General features: G+C 41.5%; 1 protein-coding gene across 15 annotated transcripts in view; it reads right to left on the reverse strand.

Annotated features, from left to right (window-relative positions):
• Window positions 1-4,112: 4,112 nt before the first annotated feature.
• Window positions 4,113-24,151, reverse strand: part of MICAL3 (microtubule associated monooxygenase, calponin and LIM domain containing 3) — a 180,202-nt gene continuing 160,163 nt past the window's right edge. For 11 of the 15 annotated variants that reach the window (XM_062590756.1, XM_062590765.1, XM_062590774.1 and 8 more), the window contains 4 exons: window positions 12,720-12,785; window positions 10,302-10,401; window positions 9,122-9,195; window positions 4,113-9,039 (listed from right to left, as the gene is read on the reverse strand). In XM_062590756.1, the coding sequence (XP_062446740.1) occupies window positions 8,855-9,039; window positions 9,122-9,195; window positions 10,302-10,401; window positions 12,720-12,785 (425 nt within the window). In that variant the 3' untranslated portion in view covers window positions 4,113-8,854. Of the gene's footprint in view, window positions 9,040-9,121; window positions 9,196-10,301; window positions 10,402-12,719; window positions 12,786-22,403; window positions 22,455-24,151 lie in introns of all 15 variants that reach the window. The other 4 variants (XM_062590876.1, XM_062590802.1, XM_062590868.1 and 1 more) reach the window with 3 other exon arrangements.

Here is a 24,151-nt window from a genome sequence, read left to right on the forward strand (position 1 = left end):
ACGGCCGTAACGGCCGTAACGGCCAACAGCCCCCTGCCCGGGCGCGGCGTGGCGCGCGGGGAGAGGGGCGCTACCCCGGCGCGCAGCGGCGCGGCGGAGGGTCGGGAGCCGCCGTCTTGGGGCTGGGCTGGGAAGGGAAGGGAAGGGCTGGCCGCATAGGTGCAACGTCACGTATATTCCCGCTCACCGCAGGCCGCAAATGCATTTCCTTAGAGGTATTAAAAAAAAAAGAGAGAGAGAGAGACCGCAGCTGCGATGTGGAGGGGCCGGAGACCGCCGCGGGGGAGCGCGGGCCGCACGGCTGGGGCAGGCGGCCAGAGCTGGCGGCAGGTTTCTTCTGGACCTCATGTCTGCCAGGCCCAGGCGTGCGCACAGATGGGGAAAGCCCTCTGCAGAGCGCATGGCAGGCCTGTGCGCAGCCTTGGCCGACACCAGGGCGGGAAACCTTCCCCCACCTTCACCAGCCCGTGAAGTGTTCAGGGGAAAAACGCCTATAGGTTGTAGACAGTCATCAGAGAATGGCATTAGAGCAAGCTAAATAAAGTGGAAATAAACACTGATCCAGCCTCCTCCCAACACCCTTCCACAGAGGCTCCAACCCATCAGGTGCCCAAGAGTGGTTTCGCCAGCTTAGCCGTTTGGCCCGGAGGTTCCCGCTTGCTGTTACAGCATCTTCCAGGTACGTATCAACTTCGTCTTAAAGCAATTCAGGTGCCTCGTCCCCACTGTTTGGAAGATCATTTGCTTCACAGCCTAAATCTATTCATGTCCAATTTATTAAAGGCTGTATGGATTAAAATTAAAATTAAGTAGTTTCATAGCTTTAGTATACTCTTATTTAAAGTATTTTAATACCATTTTACTTTAAATATAATTTTATTTAAAAAAATTTGTTTTTATTCAACACAGTTTCTGTCTTGTTCTTTCTTCCTCCTGATGCGCAGTCACCATATCCCTTGCACAGAGCAAGCAAAGTGTGTTAATCAGGAAAAGCTGATCACACAATGTTTTAAAACTTGCTGGGATTCTGCGAAATGCAGCGCAAATCAATTCTGATTCAGACTTGACTCATGTGTTCGTCAACCCATCAACTGTATTCACACTGGGAATTATTTAGGGAAAAAAGCTGGACATGTACGTATCTGGCAGCTGCTGGCTTTAATAAATTACAAGGAACTGAAGCTAGGTTTCTGTTTTTCAAAACTGCTTTACTTCTCCCTTTCTTCTGCCCAAGGTACATATATCTCTTTTAAGAAAGCTTCATATTATTTGTTCTATGGCATCTGAATAATTGGGATATGAAATATCTTTATAGAAAGTAGTACTAGTAAAAAAGATGTGATCTCATCTTTTGCTTACAAGAAATGTGACTTCCGAAGCTCAGATGTTGTGGAAAGCTCCAGATGCTACAAAACTCAGCCTGAAAAACCTTGTGTGCTCTTTCCCTTGCTGCCCAAAGGCTCTAAACTATTGTGAAAATGATAAGAGAAAATACAGTTCTTTCTTTTTTTTCCCCCTTTCATTATTTTGATTATTGTTTCAGAAATTAAGAAACTATAGAAAGGAAGGAACTCTTTATAGCTTCCATAGAGTAATTTCTATAAAAAGAAGCAGAAGACCCCCTCCCACCAGCTGCACTATGGGAGGACAACGCTGGCCATGAAGCTGAGGTCAAGCAGCCGTGGGTCAGATCTGTGGTTCTACCCCGTTACCATCCATAGGATCCTTTGTCTCTGGAAACAGCTCTATTGCTTCTGATGCTTACAGTTTAAAGGAGGAAGATGCACCTGGATTCTACTTTACTGCTTAAAGAAAATCTCCTCCACAAATACTTTACTGGAGAGAGAGCAGACAAGTAGCATCCTTTGAGGTTTGCATTCTCCTATATACAGGACTTAAAAATGCAATGACTAGTATAAGCAGCTGCCCATAATATTCACTGTGAGGACTTCTTATAAACAGTTACATGCCAGGGCAGCTAGAACACCATTTTTTTCACTAGTTGTTCTCTTATGGTATTAGGCATGATTCCCTTCTGTAGTTATTTTTCCTAACAAGTTACATAGTACAGAGAGAAATTTACAGAAGTGGAAGAAAAGAACATCTTTGTCTTTATCCAGTCAAAGTAGCCATATTACATAATGTTTATTAATATGTATCTGCTGTTGCCAAAAAGTGGCAGGTGTTGGCTTTACATACTATTATGTGAAGCCATCAACAGCCTTCCTTGCTCCCTCTTCACACTCCTACTGTTCTACCTTTCTTTGTATTCCTTACCCAAGAGTTGAATCTGAGGGAGTGGGAATAGGGCCCAGGTCTCCACCCATTTCCCCAGCTTCATCTCTCTCTGTAAAAAGGGGAACAACGTGGCATGAGTGAGGCAGCTTCTAGGGAATGAAACAACCATGTGGGGAAAGTGTTGGATGCTTCTGAGCTACTTTCATAACAAACAGAAACTGAAAGCAACAGCTGTCACCAGGTTGGGCTGCCAAGATGGGATTTCTTTGTTAGAAGGCCCTTTTCTGGTGTTATTTCCTATGTTCAAGTGGCTAATCTGTACAGGAGGTGTAGCCCTGCACATTGTAGAGCTGTAGCTATTTACCAAAGTAAGTAATACACCAAGGCCTCTTTATGAGACTGGTTATGCCATTAGTAGTTTAGTAGCAAAGTCTGTGGGTCTCTTTTTGAGACCAGAGATTCGGTGTGGGTGCTGTACAGGCACAGAGACAATTCCCTGGGCTACCAGGTTCACAGTGTAATTGAAGAGGCAGGATGAAGTGTTGCAAGGCTGTTCTCCTAAACAAGGATGGGATCCCGATCTCCCGTGTCTCCAAGTCCAGTGGTCGTTCCTTCCGTATGTTCATCTCAGGGGAGAAATCTTTGCAGACTAGTAATAATCATGGCCTTTTGTCACTAGAGAGATCCCTCCACACAACTAGAGCTTTCCCCATTGCTTTTAAAAGCAAGAGGCCAAAAGGGCAGGAAGAATTGTAGGATTTGAAACATCTCCAAATAACTGTGGATCTACTGAGCAGCACAAGTGAAGTGTCATTACTACCACCCACAGCAGGCTGTCATCCCTAGCCTCTCAGCTGGGGAGTACAAAAGACAAAATCACAAGCAGCAGCATCCCCTCCCTGTTGCCGCAGCCAGCCACACCTTATGAAGACCAGAGTTTATCCTTTGTTTTGAAGGTGGTGAGGTAGGCAGGAAAGTAAGATTCATCATTTTGGATTTCCCCGGCTGGGTTTTCCCACAACATCCTGTGTGTTTTCTGCTTGGTGAAAAAATACAGTCTTGTGATTTGCCTCATAGTATACTCAATGACAGCAACGCTGCTGACTGGATGGCAGATTCCTCTGAGGTCAGGCTCATGACGTCTTTAGACCCAACACCCATCACGTGAGGTCGACATCTGTTCTTTTCAAACAGGAGATATCCAGAGAAGACGGATCCTCTTTCTATGCAAGCTCACAAGGTTTAAACCTCCAAATCCTTCCAGTCTGTTCTGGGGACTGAGCTCCTGAAATGGGATTTCTTTGATAGGGGGCCCTTTTCCGGTGTTACTTCCTGTGTGCACACAACTAATCTCTGGAGCTGCCGACAGTTTAGCTATCTTCCTGAACCTGCACAGTGCAGACGAAGCATGGGTGTATAGTGATGGCAGTTTCATACGACATGCAGTCGGCACAGAGGTGCTGATGTCATTTGCTCCCTCTCTGCTGCACCAGAGTCAGATATTCAGACTAGGACTTCAGACAAGCAAGTGAGCTGCAATTTCTAGTTCCTACAATTCATTTTACTACTATGTTCCATCAGCTCTTGTTTGTTTATTGGCATTTCTCTTCACAGAGAATCTAAGGATCAATGTAAAATATGGAGAAAGGAGGACCATATGTTTGGGCTATATCTACATGGGTTTGTTGGTATCTCAAATAACTCAGGCAGGCTCAAAGTGTTGTAGCAACAGAGAGAGAAACAGAACTCAGGCCCTGTAACACCTAGTTTTTTATCCTATCTTGAGATCACCTTCCCTCACTTCTGGTTTCCTCTTTTATCACCTATCCTGGGAGTGAACACAAGTGAAACAAAGGTAACTCCACCAACAAAAAGAAAAAATAATTAATGACTTTATTTTTTTATTTCAGTTGGCCATCTGAGGTGCTAAACTCTCAACACCAACAAAGCAAGTGTGCATAAAAACAAACAATAAAACACAACCAAACAGAAGAAAACAGGCTGGAACAGAGTTGGTATTTTTTTTTTTACAGGTAGGGTATACACTTTTCTGTTAACACTCCATACATGCCAACCATAAAAGCCTTGAACAATCTGAATATCAGAGTTCACTTTCTTACAAAAGGGAAGATGCCAAAGCAGATCTCTTCACCTGGATTAGACTTCACACACACACACACACACACACACACACGCACACATATCGAGAGTATTTAAATTACTGCAATGCCATCAGAACATGGCATTTTCCCCTTAACATCTACACTCTCAATGACATCCTCATCTGTCCGGCTACCCTGCCTATAGCAGTACTTCGAGCAATCCAAAAGCAGATACATTTGGAAAGCCTCTAATTTCTGTTATTTTGCAATGGTCAAGAGCAAGCAATCTTCTCTGTGAATTATATACAGGCTGGTTTTTAGTATGCTTTAGAGTTCTCTTTATTGCAGACTGTGACAATTTAAACTCCCAACACAGCCGTATCGTGGCTTTGCAGTTTGTACACAGGAGATTTTAAAATGCAATGCCTTTCTCATCCACTGGTGTCTGGTGTAAACATTTAACTGCAAACTCAATGTTAACCGAACAAGGTGTAGCTGTGGACATTGTAGGAACGGGTGCTAAGAAAATGGAACTGCTGGCTGCTCTAGATCATGCAGTCTAGACCGCTTATAATACTTTGTAATGCTCAGGATTAGAATGTATAAAAATATTAAAAACCAGAGTGCACACAAATGTGGTGACTAGCTCTACGCAAGCACCGTGTTCTAATAGAGGCCTAGGCATTGCACAAAACTCAGGTTCTTGACCGCAGGGGTAACCCAACGATCCACTGGTGTCTTTATATACAAAAAAGTATTTACATAAAACGCAGAGACGGTTAGAGAAGGACAGACTTTAAAACGTGCGGTTTGCTCTAATATGTTCAGCAATGCAGTTTGTAACATGCCCTAGCGAGACCATGGCGTTTTGGATAACTGAAAAAGGGAGGAGTATGCTTGGAAGTTGGAGCTGAAAGATAATCATGTCATCTCTCCACTCATAGTTCTCTGCCACGCATAGTTCTCTGAAGCTCAGGATTTTACAGCCATTTTTGAGTTTTAATGAAAACATAGTAAAAGAAACAAAATAGTTAAAAATGCTGTTTGTACTGTGAAAAGAGCAGATTGGTTGTTTTGGCAGTCCTCACTCCTCCCATGCCCATTTACCTCCTGCGTGTTCCCGGGAGACAGTATCCCCTGCCCTTCCCCTTTGGGGACTTCAGTGCTCCCCATCCTCAGTGTGCCCATTTCGAAACAAGCACAGGTCAGGCTCCAACCCAGCTGTCCTTCCATCGCATGCACAGGGCGCCCAGCCCCTGCCACGGACAGCATCACAAAAGGGGAAGGCACCTGCTGTTGCAGGCCCACTTCTCAGAAGCTGAGGGCCTTTCCCTTCCTTCAGGTGCGAAACAGCCACACTCACTGAATGCACATGACTGAGCCATGTGCTATTGCCTGCTTGGATAGCTAGAACATCCTACCTGGATTCCGATACAAATAAGGAATCTTGTGGTCACAAGAGCCTCCTTCAGCTTTAAAAATACAAAATTTGAATTAAAAATATTCAGATAGTAAAAAACCCCAGTATCTGATATGCAAGTTATATTCTTAAAGTGCAACTGAACAACAAGTACAAGTTGTGCCTTTTACCACCATTCTGGTTAAAAAAAAAAAAAAAAAAAAAAAAAAAAAAGCCTTTTAAGATTCCCGTTCATGTATTTTTTAACTAATTTACGTGTATGCAATGTTAGGTTCTCATTTCCATTCTCAGTGCTGGAGGACTTCAACATAGCCTAAAGAGCTTTAGAATATGTGCTTTTTTCCCCTGCAGTAGGGCATTACAGCCTCAAGTGATATCATTGTTCAGCTTTGCAAAGATCTGGCTAGTGTCCTTCAGCACTAAAGAGAGAAGTAGTAGTAATATGATATTTCTTCTTCAGGATTTCTGTTCTACAGCTCACATTCAATGATTTTTTGTTCAAAGTCAGATGTCAGATGTGCTCCATATACATACTGCACTATAAGATGGACAGAGGCCAATTCTCTGTACAAGAGAATTTACAATCAACTGCTGTCTCACTTCCCTCTCTTCCCTCCTCCTCTCCAATTTCCACTGGCCTCTCAAACATAGACTATGTAAACTACCACTGACAATGTGACTTCTACAGCTGGCCTCTGCACTGGCACGTAGGGGAAATTCTGTCTGTGGACGTCCTGCTGGTACACCAACACTTAAAGGAGTTTTGTCCCGTGATACTGGTATAACAGGTACCACTTGCTAACGTGCACAATTACTAAGCAGCACAAGTGCTGCTTGTCTGCTTTGTTTCAGGAAGTTTGGGGTTTAATTTGTAATGCTTCTGCAGAAAACACTACAGAGGATGAAGGAAAAACATCTGAGATGGAAAAAACATGTTTGCACAGTTAATGAGCACTGCTAAGAGTCTCTGGGGACTCTCCTTTGCTTGAGATATGTTCAGGAGTCAGATATGAATTCAAATTGTAGACCCTGGCTAACAGAAGACATCTTTGTGGAAGGCAGAGAGCCAACAGCAAGAAACCATGTTAACTTCTATTCTGGGGCAAAAGATTAAAGGATGTTCAACCCTGCTTGGGTATCTTGCACCAAACAGCATAAAGTCAGCGTGTTGTATGATGCCTGGGAATGAGACACTTTCTCAGAGACTCTGAGGAGCAGGCTTTGTATTTCTTAACAAGAAAAGAAAGTAGTCAACAGCCCAAGGGGAAAAAAACTCTTAGCACACCACATTAAGGACGAGACACCTACCCAGCGCACAGTGCTATTTCAACTCTGTGGGACAAGTTAAGGGTGTAGTGTGCTTGGGGAATCTGCCAAAGAGTGAATGGTGCTGAACTGCTCAGTGCGCGTCCTGCTCATTACTTAATGTAGGATTACAATGAGCACCCTCTTGGCTTAAAAGCAGCAGCTTCATGAGCCGAGCCACAAGGAGCTTCTTCTACATGGAAGTCCCTCTAGCTGTATCTCAAGAGTGCGAGGGTCCCCTTTTTCTTTCAGTGAGAAAGAGGCATATGGGATATCTCTACCTCACAGTTTTGGCTTTCCCATTATAAACATTTAGTATTTAAATAAATTAGAGTTTTATCCCAGGGAGAATCTGGGATGCAGAAGAAAAGTATGCTAGGAACACAAACAAATTCTTACAACTCCATGAACACACTGGATTTAATCACAAAGGAAATCTGCTAGGGCAGGATGCATCCATGGGTCCATAAAGGCTGCCTTGGTTGTGAAACAGGGACCAATCCGCAGTAGTGTCTTTCTCTAATAGAGTTAAAACACCCCCTCCACAATCAAAGATGTGTAACATTAACATTATTAATAAGAACACTAATAAATAGCCACAGGTAACAACGTCCAGCAATTTAGAAGTGGAAGTTGTAGGATGCAGCAGGCACACACACCCATCACTCGTCCATATTTTTCTTAAAAGATACAAAAATGAATCTTCTTTCAAGTATTAAAAAAATAAGTTAATTGACATAAAAGGGTCAAAGTGACTGAGGGCCCAGGCAGATCTTAAGCTTTGTTTCCGATGTGCAAAACAAAATACAGAGGAAAAAATAAAAACACTGAAAAGTCTTAATGGTGGTTCAGTCACTTAAGGGCTTCTCCTTTTTAGAGGTTAACAGCCAGGGAACGCCTGGTAACATCCTTACCCCAGCACACACTTATTACTGTCCCACAGTCAGTATTTTCCAGTGTCAAAACAAAAACAGAACAAAGAAACCCATCAGCCTCTGAGCTGTGGCCGTGAGGACTAAGGCCAGCGGTAGCTCTCTCTCCAGTGTGTAGCAAAGCAGAAGGGCATCTTCCTTCTCTTCTTCTCCTCTTTTCTCCCCACAACAATAACAAAATTTAGGAAACTATGATAGGGAGAGAGTCCTCTGATGCCCAAAACTCTCTAAAAACCAGGAGGCAGAGAGTTCCATCACACATACTAGCAGAATCTTCTCTGTCTCATATTTCTTCGTATCCACGCATAATAATCAACTGCAGGTTTCTTTGGTGGAGAGGAAGACTAAAGCAAAGAAGGTGCTGCCCTGGGCTTCTGGAGCTCTCTTGGATAGCTAACTCCTCCATACAGGCTGCTACAGGCTGCTGTGGTTCTCCAGAGAGGGTTGCCTCTTCCCTCCCTTTTATTAGAACTGGTGTAGTGAAAATGGGAAAGGAATGGACTGCCAAAAATTCAGGTTAGTTAAGGGTACTTCTCCCCTTAACCTCCTTCCCCACACATAGAGTTTATTCCTTTCCCTCCTACCACAAGGAAAAAACACGGTCCATTGTACGGGACCTCAGGGAGACTGCATAGTCTCAGCCCACTACCTTCAACTTGGCTTGCAAACATATGAAACTTAAGCTTCTGGAACCAACACACTTATCAAAAGGCTTCTGAGTGCTTCAGACTGAATCCCTGCATGCTGGCGGACCCTTCTGAGGTTTCCCCTTCAGTATCTTCCTATTCATGTAATTCTGGCAAACTCAGGGTAGGCCAACTGGACAACACAGACCAGCAGAGGTAAATGTTTTAAACTCAGGACCAGTTCAAGCTAAAGCCTTTGGAGAGCATGACTGCCTCCAGGTCCTTGTCTTCCTCTTTTTCTCGAAGCCGTTGCTCCTCAAGGAGAGCCACGAGAGAATCTCTCTGCTCTACCACTTCTAGCATCTCGTTCAGGATCCTCTTCTCCTCTGAGAGCTCCTCATCTGTCTTCAGATGATCTACAGAGATACCAAAAACGTCAGCCTACAGAGGACCAGAAATACGCTCATGCAAACTGCGAAATGTTCCTTTCGATCTCACCTTCCACTGCCATCCTCTCCCGAAGTTCCTGCTGTAATCGACTCTGTCTGTCTTCTAGTTCCAGTTCCCGAGCACTGAAAGGGAAACACATGACAAGTCCAATATAGCAGTTCTGTGCATATTATAATACTCTATACATTGCTTTGTGTTCATTTTCAATTTCTGCCCCCCTCTAGGTTTCTGCTATGTATTTTACCATTTCCATTTTCTTCTTTTTTTTTCCAACCCAATTGCAACTCTTAAGTTATGTAAAAAAGACTTTAAAAAAAGATATAATGTTCTTTCAGCATCTTAGCTCCTTTGTTTTCAGCTCAGAAGTGGAATAGGGAAAAATGAGAAGATTATGGAGGAATTATCTTTTTCACATAATTCTGTACTAACCAACTTTATTTAATCCCAGTAAAAATACTGCAAAACCAAGACAGTGTGTGAAGAAAGAACAAGACCAATTTGCAACTGCTGTCAAAATCTTATTTTATCTCTCTGTACCTCCTGTCACCTCCCACTTTCATGAAAAGGTTACTTATCAACTAAGGCCAGTGCAGGCCATTGCCATTTCAGGTTCTAATGCAGACAGCACCTTGGAGCTTTTCTGGCACCTAGGACACTGAGTTTCCACACTGCCCAAGTCAGGCTGACATACTCAGAAACTAATTTCAGTGAATTTTCAGCAGAGGGACTAAGAAAGCTCCCAGGCTCATTAATGGGAAAAGCTTTATCATCTGAGCCAGATGAGAGGCAGTGAGATCCCAATATAGGCAGAGAAGAGGGCCACATTGGAAAATATGACTGAATTAAAGACGTAGGATGTCAAATAGTTTTGGCCGCTCTCATAAGTGGACTCTATCAGAAACAGAATGAATCAGCTATTATTTCAAAATCAAAATACGGAAACACATGTGAACAAGACTTATTTTGCCCAAGAACCGCTCAGGAAGGACTCAAAACTGTGAACAAGCCTCCATACTTCTGCATGTATAGAAACAGTTTGAACTTTCATTCCTTATTAGTTCTTCTTCTACCAGAGATTCTTGTGGGATGTACTTAGATTCATATCTAAGCCAAGACTCTGCCTAAGAGATTTCTGACATCCTGACATTATAGGCAAGACAGTACTAGCAGATCTTCCAATACTATTTGTAAAGTATGTCCTCTTTTGAAGCTTTGCATGTTCACTCACAATATCATCAGTTCAGACTCGTAGCGAACCAAGGCATTCTTCTCCTGTACTAGCTTGAACCACTCCTGCATCAGCTTTGGATCATCCTTCTTCCCCATGCCTGCCAAAAGAGAAATCTTGGTAAGTTTTCAGATAATGCCCTGTGATCCTTACAAGCCCAAACGGCAAAAACAACAATGGGGGCAAAATGTGCAAAGAAAGCCGAGCAAGATGCTGCCAGAGCACTCCCAAGCCGGGTCCATTTAGTTTGCCTATAGCACACAGAAAATTGTAAGTCACCTCCAAAAGATTTCTCTTTTCTTTCGAAGACTGAATTTTTTGCTTCCTTATTTTCTTGTCACTGCTTGCTTCTTCCTCCCTCCCACTGAAGAAAGCCCAGATGTCTGTAGCTCATTTCACTTTTCTTTTCATTAGAGTAGCTTTATAGTTCTTCATGTCAGCTATTTAAATGTGTGCTCATCAGAAACCAATTCATTTGTCAATTCCATGTTTTACCCTTATTTTCTTCAATTGCATGTCCTCAATCTTTTGTTTTACTGGCCAAAAGTAACCCTTTGTCTTCTCTCTTTTCTTTTTTCAGTGACTAAATCTTTTTTCATTCCTCCTCCTGGCCACATATCTATCCACCTTGGTGATCCCCACCGCACACAGAAGTACACACAGAAATTACTTCTACTGTATTGCACATCAGCACTGGAAAGAAAGAGAATTCCCAGCCACATTTGCTAACACAGAAGTAGGAAAGAAAATTCTTAAGCCTCTATCAGCCAACAGAGAACTCACAGTAAATACTTCACTTATTTTACAACCAACTCCTAAGCTTACTCAACAGTTCACTGACAAATTTCATCTTTCAGGAGTTATGTAGAATAAATTGCAGAACTCTGTTCTCAAAGCCTTATCTTGGTAATTGTCAAATCCAAAAGCTTACCATGGAAGCTCCTCCTAGCATTCTTCTGTTTTAGGCTCCTGATTCCACACTGAACTACCTTGCAGCTGAATGCCATGACTTATATATCAAAAGCCTGCAAGGACATTAGCAATCTGCCTACCTTCAAAGAAGTGGAGACAGAAGCAAGGCCTCATATCAAGCTCAATGGTATCTTCTGGTTGCATCATCCTACCTGCACTGCATATCACCTACGCTTCCTAAAATAACTAACAACTGTGTCTAGCTTATTATGGACGCATAGTAACTACACTGAACAGTGGTTTTGATGCTAAAAAGAATCAAGCAGTAAGCTTACTATCCACTCCGGGAAACTCTACACAAATATCACATTAATGGCTAGTTAACTCATACCTATGTCCTGCCTCCATCCTTAAGGTCTCAGAGAAGTGTTGCACTGGAGCTAAATACAGGAGAGCCTAAAATTCATATTAAACTGTAGCTTAGTTTGAAAATACCTGCTTTTGAAAAATTGCAATAGTATAGACCCTTGGGAAATACCAGCCCCAGTTGTATCACCCTGAGAGCCTCTGGCTCCCTGGATTTTATAGCAAGCATTCTTTTCCGAGCATCTCTGCACAATATGCCCATGTGGCGACAGGAGAGGGGAGACTGTACATGCAGATGTCCAGTGCAGTGGCGCCATGAAAGCACTGGGAAGTCTCCCCATCCTTTCCAATGCCAAGACGTACAGAAAACAAATGCCTCTAAGAAAAAGCCAAAAACACAACGCTACTGACCTATGAAATACTTAGTTACTTTTAAACAGCCAACGAGCAGAGGAATAATGGGAGGTCTTGGGAGGGAGCGTTGATAACTGATGTGAGGGAGCACCATGGAAAGCAGAGTAAGTGGTTAGCAAAATTACACCATGAACACGCATGAACAACCCCCTTCCCCCATGCCTTGTCAATGGAAACTCTACGGCAAACTCCATTTTGGGAGAGTTAAAGAGCACACTCAGCAATACAGACAGGGAAGACTGGTTTGGCTCAAAGTTTGTTGGTTCTTAAACTTCAGGGATGTTTTGCAAGCCAGTCTTTATAAAGAAACAGTATTCCCTTAATCCATACATACTAATTAAAAGTCCATTTACAGAAGGAGATTTTCTTCCCTCACCCCACCTTCCAGATACCTTTCACGCAGAATAAAGAAATTAAAATGACCGAATGAAAACAGAAACTTTGCAGTGTGATGTTACTGCTCCCACTGCTGCTGCCCAAGGTCCCTCCCAGGCATTACTCCCTCTCTACCAGAAACCAGAACTTGAAATAGAAAAAGGGATACTGTACCTTTAATAACTTAGGCTCATATAAGCTGGTTACCAGGGTGCTACTGAGAAGACTGGTTTGGGGAAAAATGCAAGAAAGGGGCTAGGGACAGGGGCCTTATGATCACTAGCTGACTAGCACTGCTAAAACAACCCAGCCGTGGTCAAGGAGAATGGGGAGCGTGTGAGGTTACATTACCTTCATGGGCACAGCAAGGGCAGAAGGAGAGAGGTCTACGACGTGGTGTCCCGGCATTGGGCTCAACTTCAATAGGACCAAACGAGGAAGAGGAAGAGGCAGGAGAGCAAGAGGAAGTTGGAAGTGGAAAGGTAGAGGAGGAAAGGGGCGAAAGAAAAGACAAGCAAAGGACAAAAAGCGTAAGAGTGAGAATGAAAGGAAACACAAGAAGAAAAGAAAAGAAAAAAATACAAGAAATGGAGAAGCAGAAACAAGGGATACACTCTACAGATGAATAATGTCCCTCATAAGCACAGGTAACAGATAAGAGAGAGACTGAGCTACTGGTGAACTCTACCTGAGCTGTACAATTAGCAGGCAGGAGGTTATTGTTGACTTTTTCCTGATACACATTTTCCATCATGGTCCTTAGCAAAAAGATTTGTGAACAAGATGTCAGGATGGGCAGAGATGAATAGTTAACTCCTGCTGATAACTGTCACATTTCAGGGTTTCAGAAAGTCTCTCCTGCATGAATAGGACACCAGCTGTGAACAGCCACCCTGCTTTAAAGGTTTATCAGGACCATGTTCTTATCATCTTGGCAGCATCCACTGAGGGTGAAAGTATCGTTTTTAATGGAAAATAATCCCTCCACCAGGGGGATATTACAGGGAGAATCTGATTAATGTGGAACCAGCCTGCCAGGATCTGCTATGTCATGTATGATGAGTACACATCTACTCAATAGGTGTACAGCACTTGGAAGGGAACAGTGTTTACATGGATCAAAAAAAGTGATTCACGTCATCAAGGCCTGTGTAGGGAACGATCAACTAAGAGCTTTGCATAGTTAAATGGTAAATTTAAAGCTGTCTCAATATTCTCATTTTGCAAAGCACTTTAAAGTCTACAAGTCCTGTTTTAAGTGACTTACTAAATCTTTTCAATCTTTTCTGTCACTCAGTGAAGGGCAAACATTTCTTATCTTTACAGTGGTTCAGCTGTTTTGACACTGAGAATTTGCTTTTCAGCTTCACTTTACATTGCAGAGATAAATAGCAGGAAATAACCAACATCACTCTAATTTACAGGACAACATATGCACTAAAAAGGGGATGAGCCTGAAACATCAAAAGTGGAAGACTGAAACACTTACTACTCTCAACGCACAACAGCATTTCAAAAGGAAAAGCTTTTCCAGGAAGAGGCATAAACTCCACAACAATTATATGATAAGAATAATTCATAATTTGGAGAAGTTAGCAAAGCTTGATTATCTACATTTAGGAGACAGCTTTACAGAAGTCTGGACTATCAGCAAACTGAGAAAGCTTTAGAAGGGACCATCACAGAACCAGACCAGCACAGGGAGGACACACTGGAGCAAGAGGAAAGCACATCAGCTTCAAATCCTATGCCTGAGCAGCATGGCTTTCTCAGACAAGAAGAAGCTTCTGTACTAGGAGTAGGAAGGGACAACATTAGGAGAGGTTCCACAGCTGACCATATGATAGTTACAAATAAAGCATCATATCAACATTAGCTGACAGTACCAGAACCTTAATTCTAGTTGTTTAGAATTTTCCGACCTCATTTAAAATGAAAAATCTTAACACTTTTTTCCTCTATGATTGCCATTTCATAAGTTTAGGTTAAAAGAGCAAAAACAAACCAAAAAAACCCGAAGGCCCCAAACTGTACAGGCTATCCACTATGAAGAATAAGCTTTCACACAGGGCAGAGCATTTAGTGCAAGATATCTATTGTGTTATTTTCTTTCATATCCTATCTTATTCAACATTAATTTTATAACTTGGTGTAGTAGTTATTGGGGGGGGGGGTCAGGAGATGGAATGTAACTGTAGGGAAAATTCACTTCAATTTTTTAGGGTTTGAGATTTCATTCAGACTGGGGGAAGCAGTGGTAGTGGGAAGCCTGATAACTCAAACACAGCTATATTTTTAAATTTCAAATTATGGATGTCTTGGTGAGGAATTCACAATTTGCGCTATCTGATCTGAAAACATATACCTAGTATCTGAACATGCCATTCATCTCAATGGGACGTGGCCACAAACAACTAACTTTTGTCATCAATGAGCAAAGGGTCAGATCTTGAGACAAGATACAAACTTTGGTCTCCAGTACAAAGCCAACACGACTTACAGAGCAGAAGACAGAATTGCAGTTATTTTTTTCCTGTAATATGGAACCCTCCCTGCAACTGTGTTTTATTCTTTTGCTCCTAGATGTCCTATTTTCTGGTAGAAATACAATCCTCTTGCTCTCATCTGAGGAAAATGTACCCTTGAATCAAATTACAGAGTCCATGGTATCTGTAACAGTCCTGCTACTGAAAATGTTAATATTGCTCTTCAGTAAGCTAATGAATATAATGAAATGCAGTATGAACAGTAACATTATATTCAGTATTCCAGATGTAAATTATAGCTGAACCAGTGAACATAAGTTATATGATCATGAACATGAGTAAAGGGCAACTTGAAAACTTACCTCTTACGATTCTCTTAAACTGTGAAACTACATCAATTATTATGCCCTAAAATGTGCCATAATTGAAAGTATTACAAAGCATATAATGTAGTAGAACTTTAAATATATTTTTAAAAATTTCTCTAAGATGACACCCTGCTAATAAGAGTACTGATACAAGTGGTACAGATTATATGAACAAACTGAAGTAGGGATCTTTAAAGAGGAAAAATATTTTATCATATTTCCTGAAACAGAGAAAGATTTTCACTAACAATAACAAATCCTTAAGTGTATTCCATGTCACGCATTTCATTACACCTTCAGATGAATTCTTTCAAGAAAAGGCCTCTTAACAATTTCGTAAACAGAGAATCAGAAACAAAAAATCACTCAGTAAGCAGAAAAAGCATTCCTTTAGGCAGCTGACTCATTTAGATAATGAATACATCATCAGATCATTCACATTCCTGCTGAGGTTATTTAAAAAAATACAACTATACAGCAAGAGTTCTCACTGTGTGTATTTCTATTTAAAGACAATTCTGAGAAGAGGCTGAACTCCCTGGCCAGTACTATTAAAAAGGACATCTATACAATACCTAGATTCACAGTATAGTGCTAAAATTGCCTCATCTACCTTGCCTTTATTGCTTCTCCTACTACATTATGTAAATTCTTACATGTCTTATTTCTCCCAATGCCAACACGAAATTTATAGCATATAGTACAGCTTTCTCATTACTGATAGCAGAGCTAAGCCCTAGAAACGAGAAATGATCACTTTATGAGCCCGTTAAACTAAAAACATGATCCTCACTGAAAGATAATTTTCCTGGCCACGGAGTCAGGGCCAGATGCTTTTTCTGCTTGTCAAGCAAAAGATTAAAAAAAAAAAAAAAAAAAAAGAAAAAAGTTTTTCTTTAAATCCTCCCCATCACCAAAAATAGGTCGGGTAAGAAATCCAGGGCAGGTCTGGAAACACAGGTCTTCATCCATAGCATAGACAGCAAGCTGCAGGCAGCAGCAATACAAGCCACCTATTGCCCTGCTGATGCAGTTCATTTGCAAGGAGCTGAAGGGCAAGAGAAGAGAACCATTTCGGCGGCCATTCCCTTCTTGGGTTCTCCGCACCATCAGCAAGAGTCTTAAGTGTGATCACACCTTGTGGACAGAAAAAGCTTTTTTTTTTTTTCCCCCCCACAAAGGCAAAACCACCACTAGACCGTATTAATCACCAGTTGTTCTCTTTCAATACCACATGCCAACTTATCTGAAATCTAAGCAAAACCTGCAAAGCAGAGGTCAGCAGCCCATAGCGCAGGTACCAAAGATGGTGTGAAGAGAAGTTCAGAAGGGTGTCCAGGGCGACTGGAACAAAGCCAGGAGCTGCAGCATTTTGAGGAAAGGCGCATCTCCAGCTCCTGCGGGTTCTGAACTTCATGGAGGGGTGCAAGCAAGCTCTGCCTTGCAGATTAGCAAGGCAGTAAAAATAAAGTGACTGGCATTATCTCACCTCTGTGAAAAGCAACATTTCCCAGATCTTAATCAGTTCATGCAACCATGTTCGGTCTCTGATTTAAACAAGAAAGACCTTCTTTGGCACAGTACCCCTGAGAGTTTGCAGACTTTGCCACAGTGGTTGAAACTAAGAGCTGGACCAAGAATAAATGCCATAGTTCCTAAACCTCTTCAAAACAGAGAACAGAAATTTCATAGTTATCAAGAAAACACACCTTTTTCACTGTACGTCGTTTTTTGTTACACAGGCTACACTGGACCATTGTCATCTTTTCTACTTCTTATTTCCTCGTTGTTTTAAAAAGAAATTACTTCAGACTGGCTTTTTCCTTTTCTGCTCTAGCTACCGAATGCTACTTCATAATCTGAAGCACAGTAGCAAAAATGATCAGTCAGGATGATGAAAGCACAGTAGGATGTTTAGGGTGGCAGATGCTGTTATCTCCAAGTGACAATTCACCATCAATACCATTCGTTATTTGCAGTTGCCCTACAGTATGAGAGCTGTGATGATTTCTTAGAAATGATGAGCCACTGCAAATAAAATTGACTTGAAAAGATAAGCCACAAACCAAATAGCTCCTTTGTAGGTCTTGAATCCAAGGACTTTAGTTTGTATATTGCTGACTGACCAGGGCAGTTTGGAAATTAGCATATGGCAACACTAGGCAGGAAATCCAGCTCTCAGGCTAACTTCATGCACCACTTTGCTAGCACTTGACCTCACAAGCTAAGAACATGATACTTTCAAAATACTGTGCACTGACCACACGAAATATTCTTTTTCCTACCCTTTAATAATCAGTTACATTCAGAAACTGGAGAGCTGAAAAGTAAAGCACTCCAACTTTACTATTTGGTGAAGCCGTTCAACAACAGGATTGCAAAACAACATAGATATGCAAAACAACCACCTCCCAACTGGAGGAGGATAACATCCATACAACTACAGGTCTTAGAAAGTTGAGGGCAAGGATTTGCACCATTACCCCATAAGGACATCAGTCAGGGCATCTGACTTAAACTTACAGCTTACTAAAACTATGCCAAAACCAATATGCTCTAAAGTACGATCAGCAGAAAGTTGGGGAGAACTCAGGGACCACTGAATTGTCCTGCAAACTGAGCAAGAGAGAAAGAAAAAAAATTAGGGAAAGTAATAGTTGGAGCAGAATACACGCAAAAGTCTTCTGCCTTCTGCTAGACTTCAAAGCACTTCAAAATGCAATCAGAATTGCATTCTGGTCCTGTTTCACAAGCCTGTTAGGTTTTACATTGCAGTTGTGAGAACTGTGCGGAGAGAAGCAGGTAAATGAGATTGTTTGCTTACAGCACTTGACAAGAATTCTCAGATCGCACCTAACATGTTCTGCTTATCAAATGCTTTTTCCTGCTCCAAATTCATAGTAACAAAAATTTGTTACCAATTCATTTCAGTGTCAAGAGCAGCTGCAGACTGAGAAAACAATGTTTATCTTACAACTGTAACCCTCTTCCAGGAGAGCTCTGTTTGCCAACCACAGGACATAGGACAGTTCCCACTTCAGCATGTCAGACTCAGATCTTGTAGACTGAGATATGCAGGACTTTAAAGGACATAGTCAGCTCAAGCATTTTAAATAATCCAATAAAAAGTGAAGTTCTGGTAGAGTGGGCTTTAAACAAAGGAAGAAGAATTTTAAAAAACACAGGCAAGCTTTTTTCCCCACTGTTTACCTGAAGTTCATAAAAATCCTGTCAAAAGGAAATGTCTGAAAACAGCACTATCAAACACTCCAGCTCTCTCCCTTACATCCTTCTTGTCTGTCTTGGCATGCCCCTGCCAAGGGCTAGGCAGGACTAGAGTGCAGCGCTGTTGCCTCAATGATTCCCTACTGGGTGCATGGAAAAGGAAGCTGCTCATCCGAACGCAGAGGGAAATAAGGAGGGACCTTCCAGAGGCAGAGGAGGAGTAAACTGGGGCAAGGAACTGGTGAGAAAGGAGGAACTGAGGCTAGGACTCATTAAACAAGGAGACTAAGAGCACTAACTAAAGGAGAAGGGAAAGACAAGCGGAAAAGAAGTAAGGGGTGGAGGGAGAAGGCAGATCTGCTGAGAAGGAATGAACTAGAATTGTCTGGACAAAGAATGCCAGGTAGAAGAGGGAGCAGAGCCCCAAAACAGGGGGAGAAAGCCAGAGGCAGGGACTGAGATGGTGGGAACTGAGTTGGGGGAACACTGTGGCAGGAGTGAGAGACTAGGAACAGCTACTGCAGAGGCACAGGAGGTCTGAAGGGTAGATACACTAGCATTCTTTGTCAAGAAGATTGAGATTAAAAAAAGCAGAAACTGAAACTAAGAATTAAAATGCAACCGACATAAGGAGCTATGGATGGGGAAAGACGGGATTAGGACAAGGAGTGTCTGCAAAGAGGGAAAAAAGGGACAAAGAGCCACAACATTGTATCCTTGCAGTGTCTGGCACAGAATCCATGTTTTCTACCATTTCACAGCTGGCAGCCAGTATCTGTGAAATCCACCGAGCATGTCCCATTTCCCCCCTAGAAGATCTAGAGAGGGGGACAACCCAGCATTGCTATCAGTTAGCTCCATAAGAGTAAGTGGCAGACTTCTCTGCTGTGGATCTAAAGGTTTTAAATCTGTTGATAAATCAACATAATACACTATCTTAATTTCAGTCAACTTTGCAACTTTTGTAATGTTATTTTAACATAATTGCATATACAATATCATACACACATGCGAACATTACTCCAAATTGAAATTTGACCATCTGCATTATGAAAAGAAACATCTGCTTTACGGCAACAGTACATGATACTTTAGAACAGGAAGAGAAGATTATGGCATCTGAGCAGAGCAACAGGGGTAGTTAGGATAGTGATCTGTAATCCTGCAAATTGGAACTTGAACAGGACATCCGAAGGTACCACTCCCTTGGAGAAGTTGTTGTGCAGTCTGTAACAACTTAATGAAATGCAACTCTAATTAGTGCAAAGAAAATCCAAAATAAATTAATAAAATGCCCTTATCGCTCAAAAAAACAGTAACAGACTTCTCAAAAATGACTACAAACCTGAGCTGACTTTCCAAAGTATTTGTGTGGTTTTGCTTAGCATTCTACGGCATGACTTTAGAGCCTTGCCCATGCCTCAGAGACACGAATTGCCAGCAGCATTACTAATCCGTGCAGCTGTTCTAGCTGCTTACAGTGCTCAGCAGGACCCTCGAGCCGCAGGGCGCCTGGGGGGAATGGCACTCCACCCAGATGCAGCAGCCCGCCCACAGATGTTGATTTCAGAGCTGAGCTCTGCATCTGCCACCAAACAGTGCTGGGTATCATCAGAGCAATGTATCCATTCTGGCAAAAGCGTTCTGGCAGCCCCAAAAGCAAACATAAAGCAAATTACAGAGGCAACAAAACCAAACTATAAAGCCACATAATCCAGCAGAAATCCAGCAGACTATACTGGTTCATTGTATTTAAAGGGATACTGCCCAATACAGTATTTTTAAAGTTTGTTTAGAAAGTTATTTTTGAGATCTGAGTAGACTTGCTATAGTTTTTAAATATATCAAGCATTTTTAAAAAATGTGAACATTGTCTCTGACTGTTGGAAGTCCAAGTGACTGAGCCACCATAGATAGTAAAACAGCCTGCAACAGAAGACTGAAAACGACTGCTGTAGAGTGACTGTTGAGCTCAGAGAAATGGAAAAAGCAAATAAGTAAAAAAGATGAAAAGTAAACTTGATTTTTAATCATTTAAGATTTTCTGCAACACAATAATGTTTTAAAGTGACAGTGTCCCTTTAAGTAAAGATTATTTTGCTTTTCTTACAGCCATCATTAGTGAGTTTGATGGGACTGCTGTCTCTAAAGAGGCATTAGGAGGAGAAGGAAGGAGAGGAGGGAGAGGTATAGTGGAAATAGCATTAGAGAGGGATAAGGATCTGTTAAAGTGTAATTCAGCATCAACCCTTTTACAGCTCCTACCACATGCTTGCTCCCAGGGGTGTGGGCCTGCCCTGATGGGTGTAAGTAGGAATCACACAGAATCACAGAATGGTTGAAGTTGGAAAGGACCTCTGGAGATCATCTAGTCTAACCTCCCTGCTCAAGTAGGGTCACCTAGAGCACAGTGGACAGGATCACGTCCAGGCAGGTTTTGAGTATCTCCAGAGAAGGGGACTCCAGAAAAGTAAGAGGGTTTCAAAGTCTCTGCAGAAGATATGTCAGGAAAGAACATCAGAGACTGAACAGCAAACGAAGCACATGGGCTAAGGAGGGCTATCACATGAAAATTACCACAGGGGAACTGGGTAACAAGTTAGGTCTACAAGGAGAAAAGTCTCATTTTGAAAACTGAATTCTGGTGGACATTCCTAACTGAAATAGATACAATTAACTAACAGCCTACTGTGTTAGGACAATTTGGACTCATTCCCAACAGGCTACAATAGACAGATGTATATGGGACAGCCATGCCCATAAGGAGGAGAGAAAATGACAGTTAAAAACCTGAGTAACATTACATTTCAAAGATCAAATCAACAACAACAACAACAAAGAGGAAGACTTCTTGATCTGCCCTGGATGAGACTTAGAGTGCATGGATATTTCACTCTGCGGATCTGGACTGTAATGGACTCCCTCAACAAAAGCACAGTCTGGATTTAACAACTTTATATTCTTAAAGACAAATGAAATGAGGCCCTCAGATGACAAAGCAACCTAGCAGAATTTGCTTTCTCTTGGATCCACTGACATATTTGTCCATTGTAAGTCTACAGGAATAAATTCAGGGTGACTAAACTAGCAAAGAAGGAAATTTTAATTATCAAGATAGGCAAATGCCAAACAAATGGCACTTACAAACCAAAATTTACCCACCTATTAAGGGATTCAGGAAGTAGCACTAATTAAAGAAAACTATAATGCAGAGTGGTAACTGAAGATTATAATCCCTACGTGAAAAAAAGATTTAAACAGTCTGAAGTGGCTTTAGCATTTAAATGAGATGTAAAGAAAATAACATAACAAGAAGCTTTTTAGCTGATGGGCTCTAGGAAAATTGACTGGAACTCTTAACAGTAGATTCTCTCCTAACCCTACAATAAGACAAAGAAGAGAGAACTATCACTCATCTACAAGTGTTTTCTAAGTCCTTTGAGGGAGCTTTTTTTTTTTTTTTGTTAACTCATTAAAACACTAGTTTCTTTGGAAGAAGCAAATGAGATTCAGGAGTAGAAGAGGGAGGCAATGGCATGACCAATCCTTTAGAGCGCTGTTAGCCCTTGGGAGATGATCAATTCTACTGCTCCCTTTGTGTTAAAATATTTTCCTAAAGAGGTTTAGAATGAATTGGACTTTGCAAAGGAGAAGCAAAAAAACAGAATGGCCTTCTACTGCTAAGAGGGAAGTTTGGCTGGCGTGCAAATGGTAAACAAATTCTGAAAAAATTAACACTGTGGAAGAGAGAAAAGGGAACCTTAAACACGATTTGTGGAGTATGTCAGGATCTCCTCTCCCTGAGCTGGAAAAGGGGTTCTGCTATAGCCAATCACTCATGTGCAAGGACTGTTTCTTCTTGTTTTGTGAGCCAAGGATGGGAGAAGTAGGTGAAGGGAGGGGTGGGGGGGAGTGTCAGCAGGGTTAGTGTAAGCAAGAGGTTCAGCTATACATACCACCCAGATGCAAGTCGATGAGGTCACTGTAATAAGACTCTCCCCAATAGTCTACAACAAGGAATTGGTGAAGAGAGAGTTATTGAATCACCCCAGCCCCACACAATCAAAGCAATATGAGGAAGAAACGTACAGACAGACAGACAGTCAAAAAAAAAGACAAACAAGAAACCATGCAACTATATTTAGGTATGTGTGTGTGTACACACACAAACACACACATATATATTCGTATGTCCCTCCATATATAAATATTCATACCTATATATCTATATATCTATATATAGGGATATCTCACAAACATACATATTGGGAAGATGAGGAGAAAATTCCCAGCAGGCAGGCAAGGACTTCCAATGGGAAAAATCAAGATGTCTACACAGAGACACTTCACCTATTTCAGTCTGTATCAGTACCTGACACTGATGTCTTTCCTGTTTTTGCTGAGAAAGGAAGAGCTATTTTTGTTGCTTCCACGCTGAGCAATATGTCAGAAGCAAACACTGTAATTTCCTGGATCAGCTGCAGCAAAGGTGTAAGGGTTGATTTCTTGGAGGTGAGCGAGTAGAGGATGTATGTGTACGGCACACAAGTGAAAGGCACCGAATGAATGCTGACATGAACAACAAATGTGTAGGTGCAGAAAGATGGGTATAGATGTCTGTGCTAACACAGTATCTGTGTTAGAAAAGGAAGAACCTGCACAAAAGTGTGTGAAACAGATACAGTTTTGTACGTACACAGCTGTCAGAGACACAAGTAATGATGTTACTATGATTAAGTAATCATAGTACTTTATAACGGTTCCTCGTGGAAGAGACGTATGGGTGTACTGAAAGAACCATTTCTCAATGCATATGATTCACTTGATGGAAAGAGGTGGCTCTCAAATTTTTCAGTATTGATCTGACAGTAGGAGAAATTTTCCCTGCTCCCAAAAGTGACTATCAAAATTTATGCTAAAGAAGGACAAAGTAGAAAAAAGAAGGTTCAAGACATTTTTGACTTGACATATATTTCTAGTTAATAATTGAAAAAGATGGAAAATCCGCACAAGAGAAGAAAGTCACCATCATGTCCAAGCAAGCGAATGCACCATTATACAAAGCATTGTTACATTTATAGCCATCGCATCAAGGTGTCTCTTCCACCAGGACACTGCAGAAAAATGGGAGAATTCTTCATTGAGATTACCCTATTATACCTTTGCCACAATACAAAAAGGAGGCGGGGAAAAAAGAGGAAGAAAAAAAGGGATGACAAAACCTAAACCATCAGTATGTGACAAACTTGTCACCTGAAATAGAGTCTACACTCCAGATCATTCATTTTAACTAACTGCTAAAGGGAGAGATTTTCAAAGATAATCACAGAGAACATATTCAGGCAATTAAGTGTGTAAGAATGTTAATTAATAGGGTGTAAGATGATTTTCTGAATTATAAACTATATTTTGAAATAAGCATTCCACTTGCTGAAGAATAAAAGCCCAGGAGGGCTTGCCTGAGGTTGAGCCAATTTAAAAAACGAAGAGACAAAGAGGTAGACAAGAAGGTGCAATTATTTAGATCAGTCAAAACTGAAGCTGATAATGACCTCCAAGATGTTTCTGAGTCTGACTAGTTGAACAGCTAGTAGCATCATACAGAATATTCCATCTCAACAATTATCAGATATAAGTGAAATTCCTGGAAAGAATACTGAGCTATTTATACCTACTGCTAAGATCTAAATTAACTATAATCTCT

Source organism: Rhea pennata, chromosome 1 (assembly GCF_028389875.1).
Source record: "Rhea pennata isolate bPtePen1 chromosome 1, bPtePen1.pri, whole genome shotgun sequence".
Classification (NCBI taxonomy): domain Eukaryota; kingdom Metazoa; phylum Chordata; class Aves; order Rheiformes; family Rheidae; genus Rhea; species Rhea pennata.